Source organism: Oryza sativa, chromosome 11, assembly GCF_034140825.1.
Source record: "Oryza sativa Japonica Group chromosome 11, ASM3414082v1".
NCBI classification, from domain to species: domain Eukaryota; kingdom Viridiplantae; phylum Streptophyta; class Magnoliopsida; order Poales; family Poaceae; genus Oryza; species Oryza sativa.
Window position 1 is genome coordinate 2323891 of NC_089045.1, and position 24318 is coordinate 2348208.

The following is a 24318-nucleotide window of genomic DNA, read 5'->3' on the forward strand; positions in this document are numbered from 1 at the left end:
GTGTTCGAATAATGGGCCTCTGGCACCGCACCGAACTGTGCTTAGTATTGGGCTACGCCTTAAATTGGCCCACGACCGCACAGCTCTGCTCTTCTCCATGCATGGTCGGTTTCGTGGGCTAGGTTTTCGCGGCGGCGGCGGCGGCCGTCGTTCGCATCGCGGCGGCGCTGCAGCGAGAACGCCGTCTCGGCTCGCGTCTGGAATTGCTGCTCGGTGGCATCGCCTTCGGATGTGCTCGACACCACCAGCGGGAGCCGGGGAGGTAGTGCGCCACCCGGGAGCAGACAGCTTGGAAATGGATCGTCTCCACCGCCGGCGACATCGTCGGCTGAAAGGAGAAGCTCGAGGTGAGGTGGTCGTCTCGCCCATTTCTACATGTACCTTGTCCCCTCCCAGGAAAAGGCCGTGCAAGTTAATGCCGTCATTTCTCTCTTTCGGTTGCTTAATTCGTGTAGGATCCGTTCCTGGTACTTGGAGGATTGAACAGAGTAATTTAGTGATCAATTTGTGATGATGATCGTGCAGGTGCGTTCAGTTTGGAAACCTCTCTGAAGATCCATGCCATCAGTTTGCATCCTGGTGCTTCCATTGAACACCAACTTAGTTATGTTTTCGCCAATTGTGGATGTAATTCCATTTTCAATGTCAGTGAGTTAGCTATATGCTTGATAGGGTAGGTATGTCAAATTTATAGTTTAAGTAATTCATTTTCTATTGATTGCTCTTTCACAGTAAAGAGTTGCGAGCCAGAGTTTCTGATATCTTCTTGAACTTGTCTTTAAAAGCTATCGACATATCGGGCGTTTCGATGGTGGTGAGTAAATTTGATCATTGGACTCTTTGGTACTGAGGCAGCTGATTGTATCACTTACATTTAATATCTGAGAATGGATTTTAACGACCAATATATATAGTTTTCACTTCTCAGTTTGCAAGATATTAACTCTGCTGTGGTTAATCTCTGGGAGAATATCTTGGTTGTAGTTTTGAAAAATTAAATCGTTGGTATCCTATCCATCTAGAGTGGAGGGTAATGTAAAGATGGCAACCTCATTTGGCAGGTCATTGATGGACTGAAATGTTTCATGGACCTTAATCTTCCATTACAGACGACATTCTTAGCGGAAGTTCCTCTTGCCAAATCCTTGACTGGGGTTCTCAAAATCTGTGGTCAGGTGCTGCCTGAATTTCTTTAAAATTTACAATCCTCGTAGCAGGATTGGCTTTTACTTGTTAACTGTCATATTATAACATCACTCATGCTCTTCTTGTCACCAAGCAGATTTGTCACTGCTGTAAGTTTTGACTGTTTTGTGTTCCTTTTCATCTAATTCTCATGTGTCTTCATTAATGATACACTTTTCGTTGGAGTAGTTCTTAACTTCTTGTTTTGAAAATGCAGTTAAGTACTTTGCCTGTAAGAAGTTATACTCAATGCATCCAATGTTGTCAGACGAAGAAGTTACAGTAACAAGGTGCAGACTGCTAAAGTCACCGACTTCTATGATTGTGATCCAGCAAATCCTGGACAGCCCTTTGCACCATTCCTCTTTTTCAAGCGAAGCAAAAAAAGGTACACAACACACAGTGAATCAGTGACAGATCTCTGTATCTTTAAAGTGCATGAACATGTCTAAGGAGTAACTTCTTTTTATGCACTCCTTTTTGGTACGATCCTCTTCATCTTGCTCTCTTCTCCCATTCCGTGCATTTCAAACACATCAATAGATTCTTGTGCTGCTGAGCTGATGGCAATAAGAAAGAAAAGCTTCTCTGCTTCAGCATCTTTCTTCATCAAGTGTTCGTCCTAGGCTCCTAGTAATCACTGTAAAGAGCCTTTTGGACTGGAGCTAGATGGCTAGATGCTGAACAATCAATCACAAAATGGAAGGTCATGGTGTGTTGGGACCATGATCAGCAAATGGCATGTTGATACATCACGAAAGCTAAGTTTTGCATGTACAGCTTGGTGTGTCATATCAATCTATGATCACCTCTGCTTGCTGCTTTAAGCCTCTCTTCTTTTGTAATAGGCAACCTGTGATTTTGTTCTCTCCTATGATTCCTCTGAAGTTAAGTCTCAGTGGCAAGCAATTCCAGCATTTTGCAGACAATGATCCAAACAAAAAATTAAAATTCCTACTTATCTTCATGAAGCTTCCATGCACAAGCTTGTTGTGTATTACTATCACCTCTGATTGCTGCTTTAAGTCTCTTCTTTTGCAGGCAACCTGTGATTTCGTTCAATCCTACGATTCCTCTGATGTTAAATCTCAGTGGCATGAAATTCGATTGCGTTTTGCAGACAATGATCCAAGCAAAGATATTCCTTCTCATCTCCATCTTCGGAGACGAATAAACATGGACACTTGATGCAGAAGCCTGTCTTGGAGAAACATCTCTGATGGATGGACGAGGCAATTCAGCAGAGCCCTTCTTTGTCATGACTACCATATCTGTCTCTCTGCACAACTCAGATCTTCTCCACAGGTAACTAAAATAGTTAAGAGCACATGATTAAGCATGCATTAAACTAGTCAAGTACCCTCCTTTTGGCAGCAAGCTCGATCGAGCTTATCGTAATCCCTGTGCAAAGGTAGTTCAGGCCAAAAACAGATACATTGATTAATTGGGTTAGCACAAGTATTAAATTTGCAAGTTGACACTTAAAGAGGGGCGATGATGCATCGCATCTCTTGCAAGCTTGCCTCCATGGCCATCCAAGCCTGTCAGCGTCACTGATTATACTAATTAAGCATGCAGTGTAATCATGCTTTCATGCTCCATTTGTTTTGTTGTTTGTGTTGATTGATTGGTGTGCGAGAGTCCTATTTTTTCATGAAAAACTTTGTGCCCGCTCCTTTTCCTTCGATTTGGAGATCGGCCAAGTTCGCCTTTTTATTATGAGGCGTGGAGAATGTCGTGTTAAAAAATACTGTATGCAAGGACATAGGGCAGAGGAATACCTGCTTATAAAATACGGCTTATGAAAAGAGTAGCCTATCAGTTTGTCAGATTAATTATGGAATTGTGCCTGTGGTTACGTCGAATGCCAGGTAAATGAACTTAATAGTCTAATCTTAAGTTGAAATTGTAAAACTATAATATAATCAATCCTAAAAATTGTGTACACGACTACATGAGAATATGATATCAATCAATAACCTATGTACACAAATAATGTATACATTTATTACAAAATAATTAACAGAGGCCTATATATATTTACAAATAAATGATACTCCATTCGTTCCAAGCTAACCAACTAAGATGGAGGGAGAGTGTATGATCACCCGCAAGTCCGGCCTTATCAAATGGTAATTTTATCATCTTAAGAAATTATTAGGACGTATCATATTTTGTAGAAGAAATTTTATGGTCCTTGAAAAAATACCTCGAGGTATCTAAATTTTACACTAAATTTATTGGTACCTTGAGGTACTTAAGTAATAGTGTAAAATTTGGTACCTCCAGATACTAAGTACCTCGAGATATCAAAAATTTTAGTGAAAAAATTTAGATACCTCAACGTAATTTCTCAATTACCGTAAAATTTCTTTATCAAAGAGTACAGATTTCTGATACATTTGCGTATTAATTAAGCATTCTGCTAGCTAGCTAGCTATAGTGTGCTATGGTTTCAACACAAGATCTATGAAAGCTCTGATATCCTCAAAGAAAGGGAGAAGCTAATAATTAACTAGCTAAATCTTTTATCTCATCCAATTGCAGTATGGTTTATGGGCGTACATATGGCCATGCACGAGGATAAACGTTAACGTCCCTCTCTCGGCATGCTAAATTTAGCTTTTGCCCATAACCTTTTATATACATGTATATACTCCCTCCGTACTAATAAAAGAAGTCGTTTAGGACAGCGACTCAGTCTCCAAAACACAACTTTAACTTCTTATTTCTATATTTATTAAAAAGTGATATATGTATATTTTTATGAAAATATTTTTTAAGACAAATCTATTCATATAATTTTTACATTTTCAAACTCAACAACTTAAGAGTTATTCATGATTTATATTTCTAAAGTTTGACTTAAACATTGTCCTAAACGACTTCTTTTACGAGTACGGAGGGAGTACTATATACTACATATATGTGGTTAATAATATCTGCAGTTTTATTGTCACTAACTCGATCGATCACCATCAGCTTGATCACCATATATGATTGTTCTACAGAAAAGGTGATCAGCTTGGTCACCATAATTGTACTAGAAAATTAGATTGGAGGGGTCCCAGGCAATGCACGCACGCACGAGTTCTTGCTACTTTTAGTTTGTGAACGCATCAAACTCACCCCGTTGATTAGCGGTAGCTAGATTGCAATGTGATACTGTGATTAATCTGTCCTTAATTTGCAAATACTGTTGGCATGCACTAGCTAATTAAGCTGTCAGCAATATATAGCATCTGTAAAGAGAAGATGCATGCACATGGTAATTAAGTTGCATCACAGTACTAGTTTTCATGGCTTAGTAATAATTAGCACTTGCTGTGTACATCCACTTTGAATGTAGGGGTTGGTTTAATATAAACCATTACCTAAAAAAATAAAGTAATTAACACGTGGAATGCGTGTGGATGCCGATCGACTCATCGATCAATATTGTTCTTGAGCAGATTAAGCCAAATCAAATACGTATATAGGAGTATGAAGATAGGATAGTATGTGTACGCTGTACCTAGGAGACTTCTAATTAAAGGAAGAATCTAGACTCTGAAAGTATTGGTCTGACAAATACAGCATTACTTGGTGACCAAAGCTAATGTAATTTAAAAACAAATCGGTCGAGTGATCTATGCATGCATCAACAATTCCACCAACCTGCAAAATGGAATTAAACTGAACTCTCTTCGTCACAAAATAAACCAACTTTTAGGATTTAAAATTTATTCCAAAATAAATTAACTTCTACCTTGTTACCTACCATCATTCCGTAAATCAACAAGTTTTATCTCTTCAATACTCCACACCTACCCACTCATTAATTAGGGGCATTTTGGTCATTTGCTATTTCCTTGTATCTATCTTAGGAAGCTAAGGTTGGACATAGAATGGGACAGAGGGAGTAACTCTGTAAGGATGGTTTATTAAGTGGTGATGTGTGTACTGCTCTGCTACTGCATATGTCAAAAAGGTTGCGCGTGATCGTGTGAGGTAGGTCTAAAAAAAATATCATAAACCCTTTTAGATCTCATTCGTACGTCATGCTCACCGAGATCGTAACCAACCATATGATCGATTGATATTTACTTTTCGGACTATATATATAACATCATATTTGTATTAATAAATACAACTAATGTTTTGCAGTACTAATTATAAATCTTATACTGTAAATTTGAAAAGTTAATACTCCCTCCGTCCTAAAATATAAGCATTTTTAGTGTGTGTCTGATTCATAGTTAAAAGTGGCTATATTTTGGGACGAAGGTAGTAGGTGTAGTTTTTTTATAATACATACTACATAAGAGAATTATGATAAAAAAAAAATTTATTACCTACTTAAAAAATAAGGGAGAGGTAGCAGTGTCATAGGAGTATTAGTGACAAAAATCAAGAAAACAAAATATGACACCGTATCTTTGAAGTTGAACTGTGAACTTTCTGGTCGATCGAAGTTGTGCGTAATTGGAATGTGATGAGAAATATATATACATAGTGCATTCCAGACTAGCCAGCTGAAAATGATAGGGCAAGCTCAGCACTTACAATGAGCACAAGATGGTATGTATACATTACATCCTCATCCATTAACTAAGGGTGTGTTTGAGGAGTAGGAGATTAGAGTGATTGGGAAGATAGCTCATGATTAATTGAGTATTAACTATTTTAAATTTCAAAAATGGATTAATATGATTTTTTAAAGCAACTTTCCTATAGAATTTTTTTGCAAAAAATACATCGTTTAGTAGTTTGAAAAACGTGCGCGCGAAAAACGAGACTCAATCTCCCCTATCTCGCCAGAACGAACATAGCCTAAATATTCCTCGCAGGCCGGTTTACATTCAAGTGACATCTCACGATCCATATACTCCGTACTCGTAAAGGAAGTCATTTAGGACAGCGACACGGTATCCAAAACATAATTTGACTTCTTTTTTCTATAAAAATATTTATTAAAAAGTGATATATGTATACTTTTATGAAGTATTTTTCAAGACAAATCTATTCATATAATTTTTATATTTTCAAACTCAATAACTTAAGAGTTATTCATGATTTATATTCTCAAAGTTTGACTTAAACATTGTCCTAAACTACTTTTTTTTATGAGTATGGAGGGAGTATATTATAAATCAGTACGTAGTTAAGTTTGTTGATTAATTTCACCTATATAAATTTCATGGATCGAGCTGGGGTGCATGACGTAAGCGTGAATGACACCAAGTGATGCAAATTTCTGTTGTTAATTCAAGGTGTGTGTTTAGTTCCTGAAAAAAGTTGGAAGTTTGGGAAAAGTTGAAAGTTTGGAAAAAAAGTTAAAAGTTTATGTGTGTAGAAAAGTTTTAGATGTGATATGATGTGATGGAAAGTTGAAAGTTTGGGGTAGTTGGGGGTGAATTAAACACGGCCTCAGTCGATCAAGCTGGTCACGGCACTATGCTTGCGGAAGAGGATTCTCTAACTTACTTCCCTCTGACTTTAAGTCACTGATATGTACTCCCTCCGTCCTACAATATAAGGGATTTTAAGTTTTTGCTTGCAACGTTTGACCACTCATCTTATTTAAATTTTTTTTGCGAATATAAAAAATGAAAAGTTGTGCTTAAAGTACTGTAGATAATAAAGTAAGTCACAAGTAAAATAATTAATAATTTCAAAAACTTTTGAATAAGACGAGTGGTCAAACGTTCCAAGCAAAAACTCAAAATCCCTTATATTATGGGACGGAGGGAGTATGGTTCACTGGATAGAGGGTCCACACGTTAGTGACACAAGTTTCTCTTATATTATAGGACGGAGGGAGTAGAGTTCGCTGGATAGAGGGTCTACATGTCAGTGACACAAGTTAGAGGAAGGTAAGTTAGAGGATCTTAGTCCCATGCTTGCATGTACGTACTCAATTCAACTCCATCCATTTCATTTCAATTAATTACATCAGCATTTCAATTACTCCTAACCAGCATGCATGCATGCGCGCCCTGTTGGATACGGAAAAACGGCGTGGGTATCCATGCTTGACTGCCGCGTAAGCACAGATGCATGCATGCCAACGTACGTGACGTCGCTAACGTGTGCCCAATTAATCCCAGAGATCGCTATACACACACGCGCGCGTATAATATCCAACTGCATGCACACTTGCAGAATTTTCGTCGAGATATGATATATATACGCCATCCATGACGTACTGAGGCCCGTTCGAATCCAGTTATAAAATGAGAAAAAAGAATAATTGGCACACATAATTAATTAAATTTTCCCTGCAAAAATAATTTTCAATTATTTAAAAGTTGAAAACTTGATTTGTCTAATACTAGCAACTTTAATATATATAAATAATTTTTTTTGCAGGAAATACACCTAATAGCAGTTTAAAAAACATGCAAACAAAAAGCGAGATAAATTTTTTTCTCCCTCCATCCCATTTTAAGTGTAACCATGATTTTTCGTGTCCAAATTTGATGTCTTATCTAAAAGATTTTTTAAAAAAATTTAAAAACATAAGTCATGCATAAATTACTATTCATGTTTTATTATCTAATAGCAATAAAAATACTAATTATAAAAAAATTTCAAATAAGACGAACGATTAAAGTTAGGCACAGAAACTTACGGTTGTACTTAAAATATTTTAAGACTGTCCCCAAGAGAAGCAACCTAGGAGGGGAACAATGAATCTGTACCAAGAGTTGTCTAGATTTATTGGGGTTGTCTTTTTTTATTTTTACAGACATAGGATTGTCTAGATTCATTGGGGTTGTCTTTTTTTTTTTAAAGGCAGAGGAAGTATATCTAATCAGACCTAACTTAATCCATTGATGATACGCGCACCTCTCATCTCTCGATCGGCGCCTGTGCCCCTACGTCTCTGTCACCGCACGAACGAACGATCATCGACTAGACTGATGCAAACCCATGCATGCGCGGATGCGCCGCCGTCGTCGTCGTCAGTGTGCTGTGCTCCTACTACACTGTAGATGGAAGAACAGTGTAGTAGGAACCATGCCCATGCATGCAGTGATATGATGCAGGCCATGAGCTATTGAGCTACTACTAGCTAGCTATGTGATGGGAACAGTCGCTAGCAAGGCTACTACATTCGACAGTGCAGGGGCAGCATGCAACAGCTACAGCAGCCGCCGTTGACTCGTATTCGTGCTCCCTCCGTTACTAAATATTTGACACCGTTGACTTTTTAAACACATATTTAACCGTTCGTCTTATTCAAAACGTTTAAGTAATTATTAATTCTTTTTCTATTATTTAATTTATTGTTAAATATACTTATATGTATACAAATAATTTTACATATTTTATAAAATCTTTTGAATAAGACGAACGGTCAAATATGTGCTAAAAAGTCAACGATGTCAAATATTTAGAAACGGAGGGAGTATATATGAACAGGACAAGTTCATATATATGGAACTGTGAGAAGGAAGAAGAGGAAAGGGTGGCGCCATGATGGATCAGGATCGACTTCACGAGCCCACGCTGCCGATGGATGAGATGATTGCTCAAATGGTTATAAAAAAGTTAAAAATAATTGAGAAAATGTATTAACATTAGATATATCATTTTCACAAACATGCAAAGTTAAATTTCACTTTTACGTGTTATATAAAAGATAAATTTAACTATAAATATACGTTAACTAGCTATAGTTTCATTTGTTTTATTTTTACAACTTGTAAAAGTTGAACGAAAGGAGCAGGTTTACATTATCGGTTGACCACTAAATTTTGAGCCTCATCAGTATCACGGTTTTCAATAAATTTCAACTGAATATACTGTTTAACCTTCGAAATCTCAATCGAAACTTAATTCCGAGCCATGTCGAAACATCGAAATTTTACGGAATTCGACCGGTTTTCGTCGGAATTGTGAACAGGGAGTATCTTACTCACATGCTCCGGTTTGATTTTCCTCGTGGATTTATCCTCTTCTCCCGTCGCCATCTCCCTCGTCACGGCGCGCGTGCCGGCCGGATGAAGGGTTGGTTTGGTTTGTGGCCTAAATAGACCTTACCAAATTTTGTCAATGCCCAAATTTTGATAAGTTTTGGCATGACTAATTTTGGTATGGCAAAGTTGTGTTTGGATTGAAGCCAAAACAGCCTAAGTTCACTATTAAAATGGCCTATTTTCTTAGACATACTAAAATTTGGCTTCAAACCAAATAGACACTAAACACTATTGAAATTGTCAAATATTGGTAAGCCTAATTTAAGCCTCAAACCAAACCAGCCCGAAGTCTTCAGTCTTCACGCACGCTGCACACATGCCACTACCTCCACCACTCCACTGTAGATAGTGGCCATGGCGCCAATGATGCAGCCAAGCAGAGCTCTGAATGCGTATGCATGCAGAAGCAGCAGCTGCAAATGAACAGAGCATGCGTAGCCGCTGCTACTGTCTGTGTGTGTCTACTATTCCCTCAGTTATAAAACAAATACTACTCCCTCCCTTATAGTATGAAGGATTTTAAATAGATGAGACAATTTCTGTACAAATTCATTGTACTTATAGTAATTAAGTGTCATATCCATTGAAAATCTTTTATAATTTGAGATGGAGCGAGTACTTGACATTTGGCAATGGCCATTGGCTGGCCAATACGGATTGGCAGATTATTGCAGATCAGAGAGATGGGTGGGTGTGTAGACTTGGCGGCTTCCTTCCTTCCATCAAACGTGCTGCTGCTAGCTTGGGCGTGGGTCCCACTTCGCCAGCTGTTACTGTGTGGGCCCCGTTCCTGCCCTAGCTCTGCAAGCTCAAGCTGCCGAGCTGGCTGCCACGTCCACTCCACAGATGCAGATGCAGCAGCTCTGATGATCTCATGAATCTGCTACCTGCTGCTCATCATCAGTTCTGTGCAACTGTGTTGAAAAACGAAACACAAACAGTTTTTGGGACAAGGAAATGTTGGAAGTTGCGTCGGGGGAGGGTCTGATGATCAATTCAATCTCTCCTCCGCCGAAGAACAAAACAAACAAATCCAATATTAGATGCAAGGAGAACGACCTGCGAGTTCACTTAAAGGTTAAATAGATGATAACCCATGAATTTTCGCGTCGTGGCCTAACTTATCAGATCTAGATATACAAATGGGTCAATTTATAAACTTATTTATAGATCAAATTAATAGGTAACCTGCAAGTCAAATCCGTTGATTCGCGGATAAGCCCGCTCGCACCCCTAGGAGGAGGGTCTAATGATCAATCCAATCTCCGCTGAAGAACAAAACAAACAAGTTATAGTATTCTCTGCTCTCGTCTCTGAATTCCACCAACTTCATTTGCTCAAATCCAAAGCGTCAACATATACAAGCACATTAAGGGCCCCTTTGAATCGGATGATTGCTATAGGATTTTTGAAGCATTCAGTTTCCTAAGGAATTTTTTCTATGGAACTCTTTAATTTATAAGAAAGAATAGGATTGTATTTCTATTGCGCAATTTCATAGAAAAATAAACAAGAGGTCTAACATCTTAGAAATTTTCTTTTGATTCATTGTTTCCTATGGTGATATTAAAGGGATCCTCTTCATATTTACTCGGTTTTCTATTCCTGTAGGATTATGGAAATATGTCACTTCAATTCTTATGTTTTTCCTATTGTTGTGTACTATTCTTCATTTCAAAGGGGCCCTAAAATAAAAGTAAAATTGATACTACAATTTACATGGATTGGCTGGGTTCATATTGCCAGCAGATTTTCCAGTGTGCAATGAGCAGCCAGAAAATGATTAATAACGTAAGCAATTAAGGGCTTAATTACTTTATTGTAAGAAAAACATTACCAATATTTGGTAATACCAAAATTTGGCATTACCGAATTTTGATAAAGTAAGGTAAATTTTAGTTGAAATTTTGTGAGTGGAAAGTTCCGGAATTACCAAAATTTGAAAGGATTGTGTTGGTAATGGTATGTTTAATTTGCTACCTTACAAAATATTGATAATACCAAAATTTAAAAATGTTGACAAAGTGAATAAGCTCTAAGTTCGGTTAATAGGCTGACAAAGGATCCATTTTTTTCTATTTCCTCATGCTATTTCTTGTTGCAAAATACCAATCAATATATTCAGCTCGTTGTGTTGGCGACTTGGCGCAAATGTTGTACCCGTGAAAATGGGGCTAGTGTCAGCGCATTATCTCTCACAAGAGTTCTATTTTTCTGGATTAGACGAAAACACAAGTAGTAATATTATGCAACAATCAACTATTGCGTTCCCTTTGCCTTGTCTCCGACATATATATCCATTTCATACAGCATCCCTTTATCACCAATGTCCAATATGCTTTTCTTTTCACACACACAGTAGTTCAGATGACCCACAAACCAAATTTACGATTGTTTCAAGAGTTGAAATTCTGCTAGTAGAAAATTATCACTAATTAAATAGCCATGTTTAGTTGGTTTTTAGACTAGACCTAACTCAGGCCAACCGCAAAAACTTTGCGTTTTGACCAACACGGTAGTGGCAGTTACCGTAGCATGAACTAGGTGTAGTTTGTTTGGCACCTTTGAGCCTCTGTTTGTTTTGGAAAAAAAAGTTTTATTAGCAGCTTAAAAATAATTTATAGGTAAAACTTTTCTTTTTTTTGAGGATTAAAAAAAAGAAGAAAAGTTAATATTCTAATCGATTTAAAAGTTAATATATATTGGAAAATAGAGTATGATTAAATACCCTCAAAATCAACTCTAAAAATAAGTTTCAAAATTTAAATTTTGACCGCATGCAGCTGATAAGCCAAAAGGCAAACGACAGCGTTGTTTGTTGCCGCGAGAAAGGACTGGAATTCTAATGGAATTTCTAGCTTGTGAATTTCTTATCCCTAGGTTTCTTTGCCCCCATATTTTGGTGATTGGAGAAATTAAGGGCCCCTTTGATTTGGAGGAAAAACATAGGAATTTTAGAGAATTTTAATCCTATAGAAAAATTTCCTATGAAGCCATTTGAAATAAAGGATTGAATCATATTCAATCCTTTGAAATTCCTATGGAATGGACAATCCTATAAAAATTTTGGAGGAAATTTAGCAAGAGCTTCAACCTCTTGCTAACTTTCCTTTGAGTCTATCTCTCTCATCCAAGTCCTGTGTTTTTCATGTGGTTCAATCAAACGGTCATTCCTGTGTTTTGCAATCCGCTGTTTTACACTTACATTCCTATCAAAATCCTACGTTTTTCCTATTTCTACGTTTTCTCAATTCTGCGATTAAAAGGGGCCCTAAAGGATTGATAATTTTTACATATATATATATATATATATATATATATATATATATATATATACATTAACTAATCTTAAATCTACCCGTGTTTTGTATGCATGCGGCCGATCCTTATAAAATTAACAATAATCCTGCCCTGTCTGGCCACTTCCTGTGTACTGTACATGTAACATGTGTTTTTCAGTTCACTGTGTGTATCAAACAACGGCAAGTTGCAACGAAAGCAAGCCACTTCGCCCGATTATAAATAGCCTCCACTACTTCTACTACTCGCCGCCACCCAAACCCAAAGCAGCAATTGCAAGAAGCAAAATCTCTTCTCCTCCTCCTCCTCCTCCTCATCATCATCCTCCTCTCGCCCTTCGACAACGCACCATAGTTTAACCCAAGCTAGAAGAAGAAGACGATAGATATGAGCACTACTCGCGGCGTCTCCTCCTCTTCTGCTGCTGCTGCTCTTGCGCTGCTTCTCCTCTTCGCCCTCTGCTTCTTCTCCTTCCACTTCGCCGCAGCTGCTCGCGCCGTTCCTCGTGATGAACACCAAGGTAGCTAGCTACAGCACTTGGATTATTGATTGTTCAATTGATAGTGTATGCAAATTAGCTGACGTTTTGGAGCTTTTCTTTTCAGAGAATGGCGGTGTCAAGGCAGTAGCAGCAGTTGCAGCTGATCAGCTTGTGCTCCAGCTGGAAGGTGACACCGGCAATGGCGACGAGGTCTCCGAGGTGAGAATCGATGGAAATATACAGAGCTATAAATCTTCGAGTACCTAGCTGATTAGACAAGAATTGATGAAGAAGCAATTAGTGGTAACTAATCTTGATTGTTAATTTATTTCTATCTTGTTCTTGGTCAGTTGATGGGAGCAGCTGAGGAGGAAGCAGCAGCATGCGAGGAGGGGAAGAACAACGACGAGTGCGTGCAGAGGAGGCTGCTCAGCGACGCCCACCTCGACTACATCTACACGCAGCACAAGAACAAGCCTTGATCGATCGATCCATCCATCCAACTACACGCTGAAATCCAAAGCTAATACAAGGAAGATCGAGATCGAGATAAATTAACCAACTCTATATGCATATCTATCTATCCATCTACCTCTGCATGCTGTTTTCACTGCATCGATCGCTACTGTTCTGCAGTGCCAATCACTGTCCGTTTCTGTACAATCTGTGATACTACTAGCTAGTAGCAGTACATGGCATCGTTTTCCTTCAAGTGTTCGTTGGCTTTTACTTAGTCCGGTGAGTGCTTGTGGGTTATTTCTGACGAGGGAGTGTGATCAGTACGCGTACTAATGGTATTTTGGTTTGTCATGGCATGATGAAATTAAGCTGTGGTAGCAATATAATGCATATATATATTACCTTTGTCTCATGTCCTTAGTATGTAGTAGTGGTAAATAGTACATAGCATGAATAATATACTTATCAAGGAACACTTGTGTTTTGTTTAATGGCGCATGTCTGTCTTCCTGTCTGTAAAAAAGTGTAGTACTTAATTTCTTCGTTTTTTAATGACCGACCAACGTTAAGCCGAGCTATACAAACTTGGACAGTTCTTCTTTCAACAATGTTTTTACAAATGGCTGGAACTTTACCGGAGCAAAAAAATTCTGACAAATAAATTAACATCAATTTCAACGTACAATATAAAGCAAACAAAAGATGTTATCAATCAGGGTTTATCTCTACCACCTTAAAAGCGGATTCATCGTCCTCCTCAACATCGTAATCCCGCACGTAAAAAAAACAGTTTCCCAAAAAAACACCCCACCCAAAGATCAATATTTTCACACAAAAATTTAAAAGGAATGGATAGAAAAAGAACAAAACCCTATAATTCCAGTGCCATTGCAACGTACGGGCATGACACTTGTAAATACTAAAATGCGAATAAAATATAACGAAACCTCAACATTTTCTCGACACTAATAGTTCTCCCAAGAGAAACTTAATCCTTTTTTTTTTTAAAAAAAACTACCAGTCCAGGATCCTACTAAGATCGATTGATCAGTCACTCTCTGTCAGTCTGTCTACAGTGCCCAAGTCATGGGCAATTTTGTATCAAGTCTTTGTTCCAGATTCCACATCATGGTCATCAGAAGTCAACACCGTGGATGCAGCTAGCTGCTATACAGAGGCTTTGATAAATCTCATCTGACCAGCAAAAGGGGAACACACGAAGATTCTCCCCACATGCGTTGGCATGCAATGATTCAGTCACACTGCTAACATAGCTACCTATCTCTATCTATCTATCCCCATGACATTGCAAATTATTGTACTATGTATCGATCGAGCAATTTGTGGTTAGCTTTTTCACAAAGATGCTGTGGTAGATGCGAAAGATGTCGTCGAGTTGGAGCCTCGAACCAGCAGTCAAAAATTCAGACCGAGGTGATCACAAAGCTCATTAGTATCTGAGTATCTAGGTATGTGTGAGCTAAGGTCGTAGGTTACACATACACACGTACTGTCTGATCATAATCTGATCTAATCGTCGAAATATAAAATTGACTATCTTTTCTTATCACTTTAAGTTTTTGTTGAACTAATTGTTGCATACAACTCAATACTGAACTTTGATTGCTGACCATGCACGATGTCTTGTTTGGAAAAACATCGGAACTTCTTTTAGTATCATATAGCTCTAGAATCTAGAAAATAAACTAAAAGTTAGATGCTACAAAACACAGTTCTTCTTGGTTCTCACCGGTGGGCTACTCACCATCTATTTTTTAGGATCTTTAGCTCGCTAAACAGGGACTGAGCTTAATTTGATATAGTAGAAAGTGAACTGCACGCCCGTGCACTAGTGTATGTTTGGGTTAAGCTGAGTGGCCAATAGTGATCAGCTCCATTATATATATCTGAATCTGATGACTAGTGAACTAGTGATAAATCACTAGTGTGAGTAGTCAGTGACGACATACATATGATAGAATCTTAGTTGGGCATGCATATGTTGCTGCTGTTGTGCTGTTGTCTGAAGATATGAGTATATATAGTAGCCGTAGTGTGGTGTAGTGCGCGCGAGTGGGGTTTTAATTGGTTAAAAGCATGTTGGTTGCTGGTAGCTAGGTGTCAGGTTCCCTCACTAGTTGATTACATGATTCATGGCTTTTTCGAAATGCATGATTTTTAAAACACATGAACAAAAGGAAATACATATATAACTAAAATACTATAACATCTCAAATTTTATGGATTGAAAAAAATGAATAACAATAATATGAATGACCATTTAAATAGGGCATAGGAAAAAAAACGATGGAATCAGAAGTTGGAGAAAGATTTTCCCAAATCTTAATAAACTTCGGCTGGCTTCCGCCAACCGGCGAAAACAGAAGTTGGAGGAAGATACAAAGAATTTATTTCCAATAGGTTAAAGCACATGTCAGAATTCCTCTAAAATATCTATATTTTGGGATATAATTCAAAGGAATCTCATAGTACTCTAACTAAAAAAAGACAAACTCTAACTACGAATATAGACACACACGTGTCCAAGTTTATAGTAAGAATTGAACTTTTTTTTTTGTCGGAAGGGGTAGGATTGGACATGTAGTTAGGATTGGATTTTTTTTCGGAGGGAGTAGGATTTTTGGATAGTTATTTCTTTGATCCAAGTGATCATCACATAGGAAAATCCTCCAAGAATCATTTGTTCGAAGTAGCCTTCATCATCGAAGAGGAGGCTAGTAGTAGCAGTGTAGCACGCACGCATGTAGGCGATGTACGCTTTAGTTGCTTCTTTTCCGGCAGATGGGTGTGTGTGGGCGTGCAACAGCAAGTCAGCAACAGAGGGAGGTCGGCCACTTCGCAATTGGAGTGAGGGGCCGCACACTTTTCGCCTGCACTTGCTAAGCTAGTAGCTGCATGCAAACATAATCTGTCTATCAATTCATCAGAGATTCAGAATATGTATTAAGTTAAAGCTATTCTGTTACAGGTCGAAACCAATAATTATTTATGAATGGAGGGACTAATGTGTGTTAATTGGTGCGATCCAAGCTGGTCGATGGCTTCTGCACATTTTGGCTGGTATGCTTGTCTTCACTCTGCTGGCCGGTCCACTGTCAGTTCAGATAATGCAGGGTGTTACGCTAGCTAGGTCGATTTCAGTTCAGATAATGCAGGCCTACCTCCTCCTCTTTGATTTCATTGACTTCGACGACGACCATACGAATTAAACCGTGTTAATCACAGTGGTAAATACTTCACCTGAAACAATCAAATCCATCAAGTGGCAGGTTAGTACTATGCGTTTCAGACAAGAGAGGCAACAGTTATACTCCCTGAGTGCACAAATATATTTGTCCATAAATATAAATATAAGATGTTATTTTATTTGTTCATAACTGTAAAGGATTTGAAATGTTACTTATCCCATCAATCATATTCCTTTTAATTTTCTTTGCATCTTACCCTCAACCATTACCATTACTTATTTAATGAGGATACTGAAGTATTTTCTCCTCAACTTTAATATCTGCTAAACGGCCTAGTGGTGGAGAGCCAGCAGCGCCATCGAGCTTGGCCCAATAATAGCGTTTTTCAATAGCCAACTATATTTTCCAGACATCGATAGCACAATCCATAGTGGAGACGCATGTAACTGAAGAGAGTTATATTAATATACTCCCTCCGTCCCATAATATAAGGGATTTTAGAGGGATTCATCATACTAGAATATGTCACATCCCTCCAAAATCCCTTATACTCCCTCCATTTCAAAATATTTGACACCATTGACTTTTTATCACATGTTTGACCGTTCGTCTTATTAAAAAAAATTATGAAATATATAAAACTATATGTGTATATGAAAGTATATTTAACAATAAATCAAATGATATGAAAAGAATAAATAATTACTTAAATTTTTTGAATAAGACGAATGGTCAAACACATACTAAAAAGTCAACGGTGTCATAACATTTTGAAACGAAGGGAGTATTATGGGATGGAGGGAGTAGAAGGTCTAGAGTAACACAATCTCTGGTGGCCGTCCTCCAGGGCCTGATATTACCTGAGCATCTCCGCGCCAGTTTCGACTCCCTGGTGCTCCTGATCTTTTGGCAGTTGTGGAAGAAATGAAACTCTAGGGTTTTCGACTCCACGCTTTCTTCAGTCTCAGGGTTCTGGAGTCCATCCACTCGGAGGATCATCTGTGGTCTTTAGCTGGCATTGTCGCTTTTAGAGACTTGTTGGGAGTGTAGCGTGGCTCGGGCCCTTCCTGCTGCTTGGAGTTTGTGTTTTAGCCGTCGTAGTTTGTTTCCTAAGCTTCAAGTTTTTATTTTTGCTTCGGTCTGGTTGATTGCGTTGTGTAACTATAACTATTTTCTTCTAATATATTCACGTGCAATCATTTTGCGCATTTGAGAAAAAAAAACACTTCACATGTTCCAAAATATAATCATTAATGAAAGTTTTAAAAGAAACCAAGTTTATGGTGAAAAATAATTGTAATTGGTTGAGGTAAAGAGTTAAATAGAGAAATTGGTTGAAATGAGATACTGTATGAAAAAGTGCTTATATTGTGGTATAAATTTTGAATCCTTAAAATCTTATATTTTGAAATGGGTGGAGTATTAGTACTCTAAAAACAGAATGCCTACTCCTTATGTCCAAAAATAAGTTTTACTCTTTTATTTACTCTCGGTTCACAATTAAATTTATAAGGTTTATCTCTTTAGTAACCCCTACATGTGCACGTGATACTATTCTCTCCAACTCCTAAAGTTGAGGAGAAAAGGGGGGTTTAGTGTACCTGATTTACTTTAACGATGGATGGTCAGGGGACATCACCGAGCATGCGTGTATGTGTATGGCCTATTATGTGAGGGTTGATTTTAAACTCTACAAAGGATGTCCCCTAGTTATTTGCATGTCACTTAAATAATTATGGAAAAAATTAAGAAGATATATTAACATGTAATATATCACTTCACAAATATACAAGTTAAAATTCAACTTTTACAAGACATGACGCAACATATAGAAGTTAATTTTATCTTCCATGTTTATGGAGTGATCTAGCACATATTAAACTATCTTGTTGATTTTTTTAAATGTTTTTCCAGTGACGCAAACAACAAAGTGACTTTCTCTCGAGAGTTTATAATGGGTGTGTTTAGTTCACGTCAAAATTGAAAGTTTGGTTGAAATTGGAACGATGTGACGGAAAAGTTGGAAGTTTATGTGCGTAGAAAAGTTTTGATGTGATGAAAAAAATTGAAAGTTCGAAGGAAAAGTTTGGAACTAAACAAGGCCAATAGTTTCTCCTATTCTATCTGGGTTATATATTATATGGGCCAAAACAACTGCGGTACTAATTGGGCCTTAAATTATTCGTCATGGCAAGCCCAACACAGGGTCCAGCGACGGATCGCATCGCGTTGCGGGATCAGAGAGAAGTGCGATGACTGTAAACCATCGGACTCCTCCGAGCGGCTAGTCGATCGTCCCCGCGCGTTTTCCTGTCCGTTTCCGTGTCGGAATTTCAGAGTTGAGTCCGAGTCCGATACGGAGTAAAACTACTTGATCGCCTCGATATATTGAAACACCAAACCCACGCAACGAACTCGATCATCTGAAGTTTCCTTCAATTCCCCGTCGCCGCTGATCTCACGATATGATGATGGCCGCGGCGGAGGAGCAGCTCGCCACGACGCCGGAGATGGAGATGGAGATGGAGTATATCCCACTCGATGGTTACAACAGCCACTACGTGCGCGACGACGATCCTTACCGGCGTTACCGCGAGCTCCGGATGCTCGCGCCGCCGGCGAACGAGATCTCCGGCCGCCTCCTCGAGGCGGCGGACGAGGACGCCGCCATGTCGTCGTCGCTCTGGGACGATGAGTTCGAGCTCACCGGCGGCGCCGACGCCGACCGCTTCACCCCGCCCGGCCCGCGCCTCCCGCGCCCGCCCACCCACCACCTCAACATCTTCTCTTCCCGGCTGCAGCGCCTCGCGTCCACCCGCGCGCCGCCGCCGATGCCGCCGCCGATCGACGATGGCGACTTCGGCGTCGTCTTCTTGACAGGCGGCGCCCGGCGCCATGTCGCCGTGGCCGCCGCCAGGGTGGCGCCGGCGGATACCAGCTGCCTCGGGAAGAGCAAGTACGAGGAACCGCGCGGCGGCGGCGAGACGGCGATGGGCGGCGCGGATTCGACGGGGTGCGTGATCTGCATCGCGGAGTTCGAGGTGGGCGACGAGCTGAGCACGATCCCGTGCGCGCACAGGCATCGGTTCCACGACAAGTGCCTCGCCGAGTGGTTGAAGCGAAGCCGCTCCTGCCCGCTTTGCCGCCATCTCCTTCCCGCCGTCGTTCCCGCCAATACCCGCCCCAACATCCATTTTCTTTAAATAAATTTTGTGGGCTTTTTGTTTCGCGTGTGCATGCCTGCATGCATGCTGATGTATAGTTGAGATTTCCATTCTTCTGTAAAGAGCATTGAGCTAAGCAAAGGCAGTGTAATACTTCCTCCGTCTCAAAATAAGTATAGTTTTACACTGTTTATGTGTCACGTTTAACCGTTCATCTTATTTGTAATTTTTTTATGATTAATATTTTTATTGTTATTAGATGATAAAACTTGAATAGTACTTTATATGTGACTAATTTATTTTAATTTTCTCATAAATTTTTCAAATAAGACGGACGGTCAAACGTTGGACACGGATTCTCATGGCTGCATTTATTTTTGGACGGAGGTAGTATGTGTTTTAGCAATTGATGGACCATTTTTCTTTTAATCTAGAGTAGCTGTAATGATAAGATTCTCTTATTCAAACAAGTGGCATAACAATGTTTTCAGACCCTATTTAGATGGGACTAAAACTTAAACGTAGACTAATTATAAAATATCACATCGGATGTTTGGACACTAATTATAAATATTAAACGTAGACTATTAATAAAACCATCCATAATCTTGGACTAATTCGTGAGACGAATCTATTGAGCCTAATTAATTCATGATTAGCCTATATGATGTTAGAGTAAATATTCTCTAATTATGAATTAATTAGGCTTAAAAAATTTGTCTCGCAAATTAGCTTTCATTTATATAATTTGTTTTGTAAGTAGTCTATATTTAATACTCTAAATTAGTGTCTAAATATAGAGACTAAAATTAAGTCCATGTATTCAAACACCACCTCAGCCTTGATTTTACGGCAGAATTCGAGTTATGCCCGTCTTAATTCCAATTAACCGCTTATCCAGTGATAGACCACATGTTTACAGATATTAGGATGAACATCAAATTCCCCCTTATAATTCTTTTTTTTTCGCGAGAACCCTTTATAATTCAAATTAATGATGTGACTATATATAATCTATTCATCGTATAACTATCTGAGACCGCCAAATCACTTGCGAGGTCGGTGGCAAGCATGATGAGCTTTTTATGCCTTCCTTGACGTTGTTGCGTTGCACCACCATCGCTTCCCATCAAAAGAAGTGATCATCTATGGTCAATTTTTTTTAGATAATGAAAGTTTTATTTAGACTCAGATAATTATATCAAGATGATACAATCAAACTGAGTCACCCCCGGCCTCTGCATAAAATGCACACAGCCAAAAAAGAAGATAAAAATAACTAGAACATCTCCCAAGCATAAAAGTTTAACAGAAACATATATCTTAGTGGCTATCAATCCTTAGGCTAGACCGCCACCCATGCTCCTGGGTAAAAAACTCCTGTGCCACCTGGTCCAACTGTCGAGATACCACCGTATATCTTAGTGGCTATCAATCCGTAGACTAGATCGCCACCCATGCTCCTGGGTAAAAAACTCCTGTGCCACCTGGTCCAAACGTCGAGATACCACCATAATAGTATCCCGCAATCCCGGTTGGTGGAGGATAGCCCAGGTACGTAGCCACCGGGTAACTAAGGTGATAACCTGCAAAAAGGAGAAGACACCATCTTCTTATCAAAAATTACTCCATTCCTGCTTAGCCAAATGGACCAACACAGAGCTGTTGCACCCATCAAAAGCAGATTCCTCATTTCTTTGGGGACACATGATAGCCAACTCCCAAACATATGACCAACATTGTGAGGAGGTTTTAGATTAGAAGCCAAATGAATTACAGACCACACCAAGCGAGATAAGCGGCACTGAAAGAATAAATGTTGGATAGTTTCATCCTTGTGACAGAAACAACATGTATTGCTGCCTTTCCAATTTCTCTTAGCAAGGTTGTCCTTGGTGAGAATTACGCCCCGACGTAAATACCAAAGAAAGATTTTAACTTTTTAGGGGTACTTTCACCTTCCAAATCTGTCTATTGATATTCGGAACCCCGGTATGTGTTAGAGCTAGATAATGAGATTTGACCGAGAAGACCCCATTCGGGGTGAGGTTCCAGTGAAACTCATCTTGCTCCTGTACTAGAACCAAATCAGCTATGCGAGGCAATAGGTTATGCCAAGCAGCTAGTTTTGCACCAATTAAATCCCGTCGCCATGAAAAGCACGGAGGATTGGTTTGGAAAATCTGTACGATAGTCGACTGTTTATGCCTAACTATGTTATAGAGACAAGGATACTGTTCTCTTAACGAGGCATTCCCCAACCATTTGTCTTCCAAGAACCTAACTTGGGAGCCGTCCCTAATTTTGAAGGATCCAAAACGGAAAAAATCATGTTTGACCTTCATAAGACTAGCCCAAAAATGTGAATCCCCCGCTTTCCAATAGGCTTGAGATAAAGGTTGTGATCCCAAATATTTATTGCGTAGCAGTTGTTGCCATATTCCATCGGTGGTAAGTAGTTTGTATAACCACTTACTAATCAACACTTTATTCTTTATCTCGAGGTCATGAATTCCTAGCCCCCCATTGTTCTTTGGGACGACAAATAATGTCCCACTTAGCAAGCCGGTATTTCTTCTTATGTCCATCCCCTTGCCAATAAAACCTAGATCGAAGGTAATCAAGTTTTTTAAGTACCCCACTAGGAATTGCAAAGGAATGACATCATATACATTGGGAGACTACTAAGTACCGAGTTAATCAAAGTAAGTCGTCCTCCCAACGAAAGAAGTTTTCCTTTCCAGCTACTCAATTTCTTCTCAAATCTCTCGACCACTTCTTTCCATTCCGCATTTCTCAACTTCCTATAATGGATCAGAATGCCCAGATAACGGAATGGGAAGTTGCCGACCTGGCAGCCAAAGAGCTGGTTGTATTGATCACTATAATCAAGTGCTTCACCAAAACAATACAGTTCACTTTTATGAAAATTGATCTTAAGACCCGACAACTGCTCGAAAGCTAGAAGCACTGACTTCATGTTCTGAGCTTTTTCAAGGTCATGATTCACAAACAGCACTGTGTCATCAGCATATTGTAGAATGGAGAGTCCCCCATCAATCAAATGTGGTATGACTCCATCAATTTGCCCTTGTGTTTTGGCTCTGTTTATCAATGTGGCTAGCATATCAGCGATAAAGTTGAATAGGATTGGGGAGAGAGGGTCTCCTTGCCGAAGGCCCTTTTTATCTGAAAAAAAGGCCCGACGTCATCATTGACTTTGATTGCCACGCTTCCCCCGGAAATGAAAGACTCAATCCAGATATCCACTTGGGCGAAAAACCTTTCATACGCAGAGTTTGTAGCAGAAAAGGCCATTTAACCTTGTCATACGTCTTTTCGAAGTCAATTTTGAATATCACCCCACTCAACTTCTTCCTATGTAGTTCATGAACTGTTTCATGTATGATGACAACTCCATCTAAAATGTTTCGTCCACGCATGAAAACTGTTTGGGTCGGGTTCACTAAATGGTTAGCAACCGAGCTAATTCGGTTTGTAGCCACCTTAGTGAATATTTTATAGCTGACATTTAACAAGCATATGGGTCTGTATTGTTGGATTTGATTTGCTTCTTTAACTTTTGGAACTAGAGTAAGTACCCCAAAATTTAGTCCGAAAATTGGGAGGCTACCAGTATGGAATTCATTAAAAAGGTTCATCAGGTCATGCTTAATAACATCCCAAAATTTTTGGTAAAATTCAGCTGGGAAACCATCTAGTCCAGGAGCTTTATTATGCTCCATCGCAAAGATGGCTTCTTTCACTTCTTCTTCCGAAAAAGGAGCAGTAAGAAAATCATTTTCAGCTTGTGAAACTTGAGCCATATCACCAATTATGGACTCATCAAGCGAAAACGAGTTCTCCTCTGGTGGTCCAAAAAGTTTCCTATAAAAACTCGTAATATAAGTTTTCAAGGCCTCAACCCCCTCAATTTTCCCTTCATCCTGGTCTAGGAAAAAGATCCTCTTCTTCCTATGTTTACCGTTGGCTATCAAGTTAAACTATTTTGTGTTGTTATCTCCTAAGAGTACGTCCGAGACTTTCGAGCGTTGGTACCATTTAATCTCCTCCTCACGGAGTAGACTTGCCAAAGAATCCCTCGATTGATCAAGAAGAATTCTTTCTTGATCCGAAAGGAGTCGTACCTCTACTGCGATGTCTAGAGAATCAATTGTGTTTTGCAAATTTGCCTTTTTCTGCTTAAAGACGCCACTGGTATGAGCAGCCCAACCTCTAAGATGGCGACGTAAAGCGCTCATCTTGTTATTCCATCTTTGGACCGCATTACGACCCTTGACTAGTTTGTTCCATATCTCGAGAACACGATCATAGAAGTCATCACGTAGAAACCAACCCAGTTCCAATTTAAACTGTTTAATGTTTCCCGTGAAGGCCGCTTCCCCTGTGTCAAGGAGCAAAGGCGTGTGGTCTGATACCCCTCTGTCAAGAGCATGAACCGAAACCAGGGGTACTTGGATTCCCATTCAATTGATGTGAGGACCCTGTCTAGTTTCTCATAAGTAGGAATGGGAAGCGAATTTGCCCATGTAAAT

The 24318-nt window shown here is 39.2% G+C and overlaps 3 protein-coding genes across 5 annotated transcripts; all 3 read left to right on the top strand.

Annotated features, from left to right (window-relative positions):
• Positions 1-204: 204 nt before the first annotated feature.
• On the top strand, positions 205-2786 carry LOC9270769 (uncharacterized). Of its 3 annotated transcripts, XM_015761530.2 has the most exons (7): positions 205-347; positions 456-644; positions 733-814; positions 1062-1175; positions 1283-1295; positions 1403-1573; positions 2227-2786. In XM_015761530.2, the coding sequence occupies exons 2-7, from the start codon at positions 559-561 to the stop codon at positions 2235-2237; spliced, it is 477 nt and encodes a 158-aa protein (XP_015617016.1). In that variant the 5' UTR covers positions 205-347; positions 456-558; the 3' UTR covers positions 2238-2786. The 3 variants fall into 3 exon arrangements, 1 of the variants encoding a protein (XP_015617016.1); XR_010737292.1 differs by lacking the exon at positions 1283-1295 and having other exon boundaries at positions 456-525; positions 2306-2786; XR_010737293.1 differs by lacking the exon at positions 1283-1295 and having other exon boundaries at positions 323-347; positions 526-644; positions 2306-2786.
• A 9916-nt stretch (positions 2787-12702) lies between these two features.
• Positions 12703-13969, top strand: LOC4349781 (phytosulfokines 2-like). Its single transcript, NM_001423157.1, has 3 exons — positions 12703-12969; positions 13055-13149; positions 13281-13969. Exons 1-3 carry the CDS (start codon positions 12837-12839, stop codon positions 13410-13412), a joined length of 360 nt encoding a protein of 119 aa, NP_001410086.1. The 5' UTR covers positions 12703-12836; the 3' UTR covers positions 13413-13969.
• Positions 13970-19069: 5100 nt separating this feature from the next.
• Positions 19070-19801, top strand: LOC136353930 (probable E3 ubiquitin-protein ligase ATL44). Its single transcript, XM_066305301.1, has one exon. It carries the CDS (start codon positions 19070-19072, stop codon positions 19799-19801), a length of 732 nt encoding a protein of 243 aa, XP_066161398.1.
• The last annotated feature ends 4517 nt before the right edge of the window (positions 19802-24318 follow it).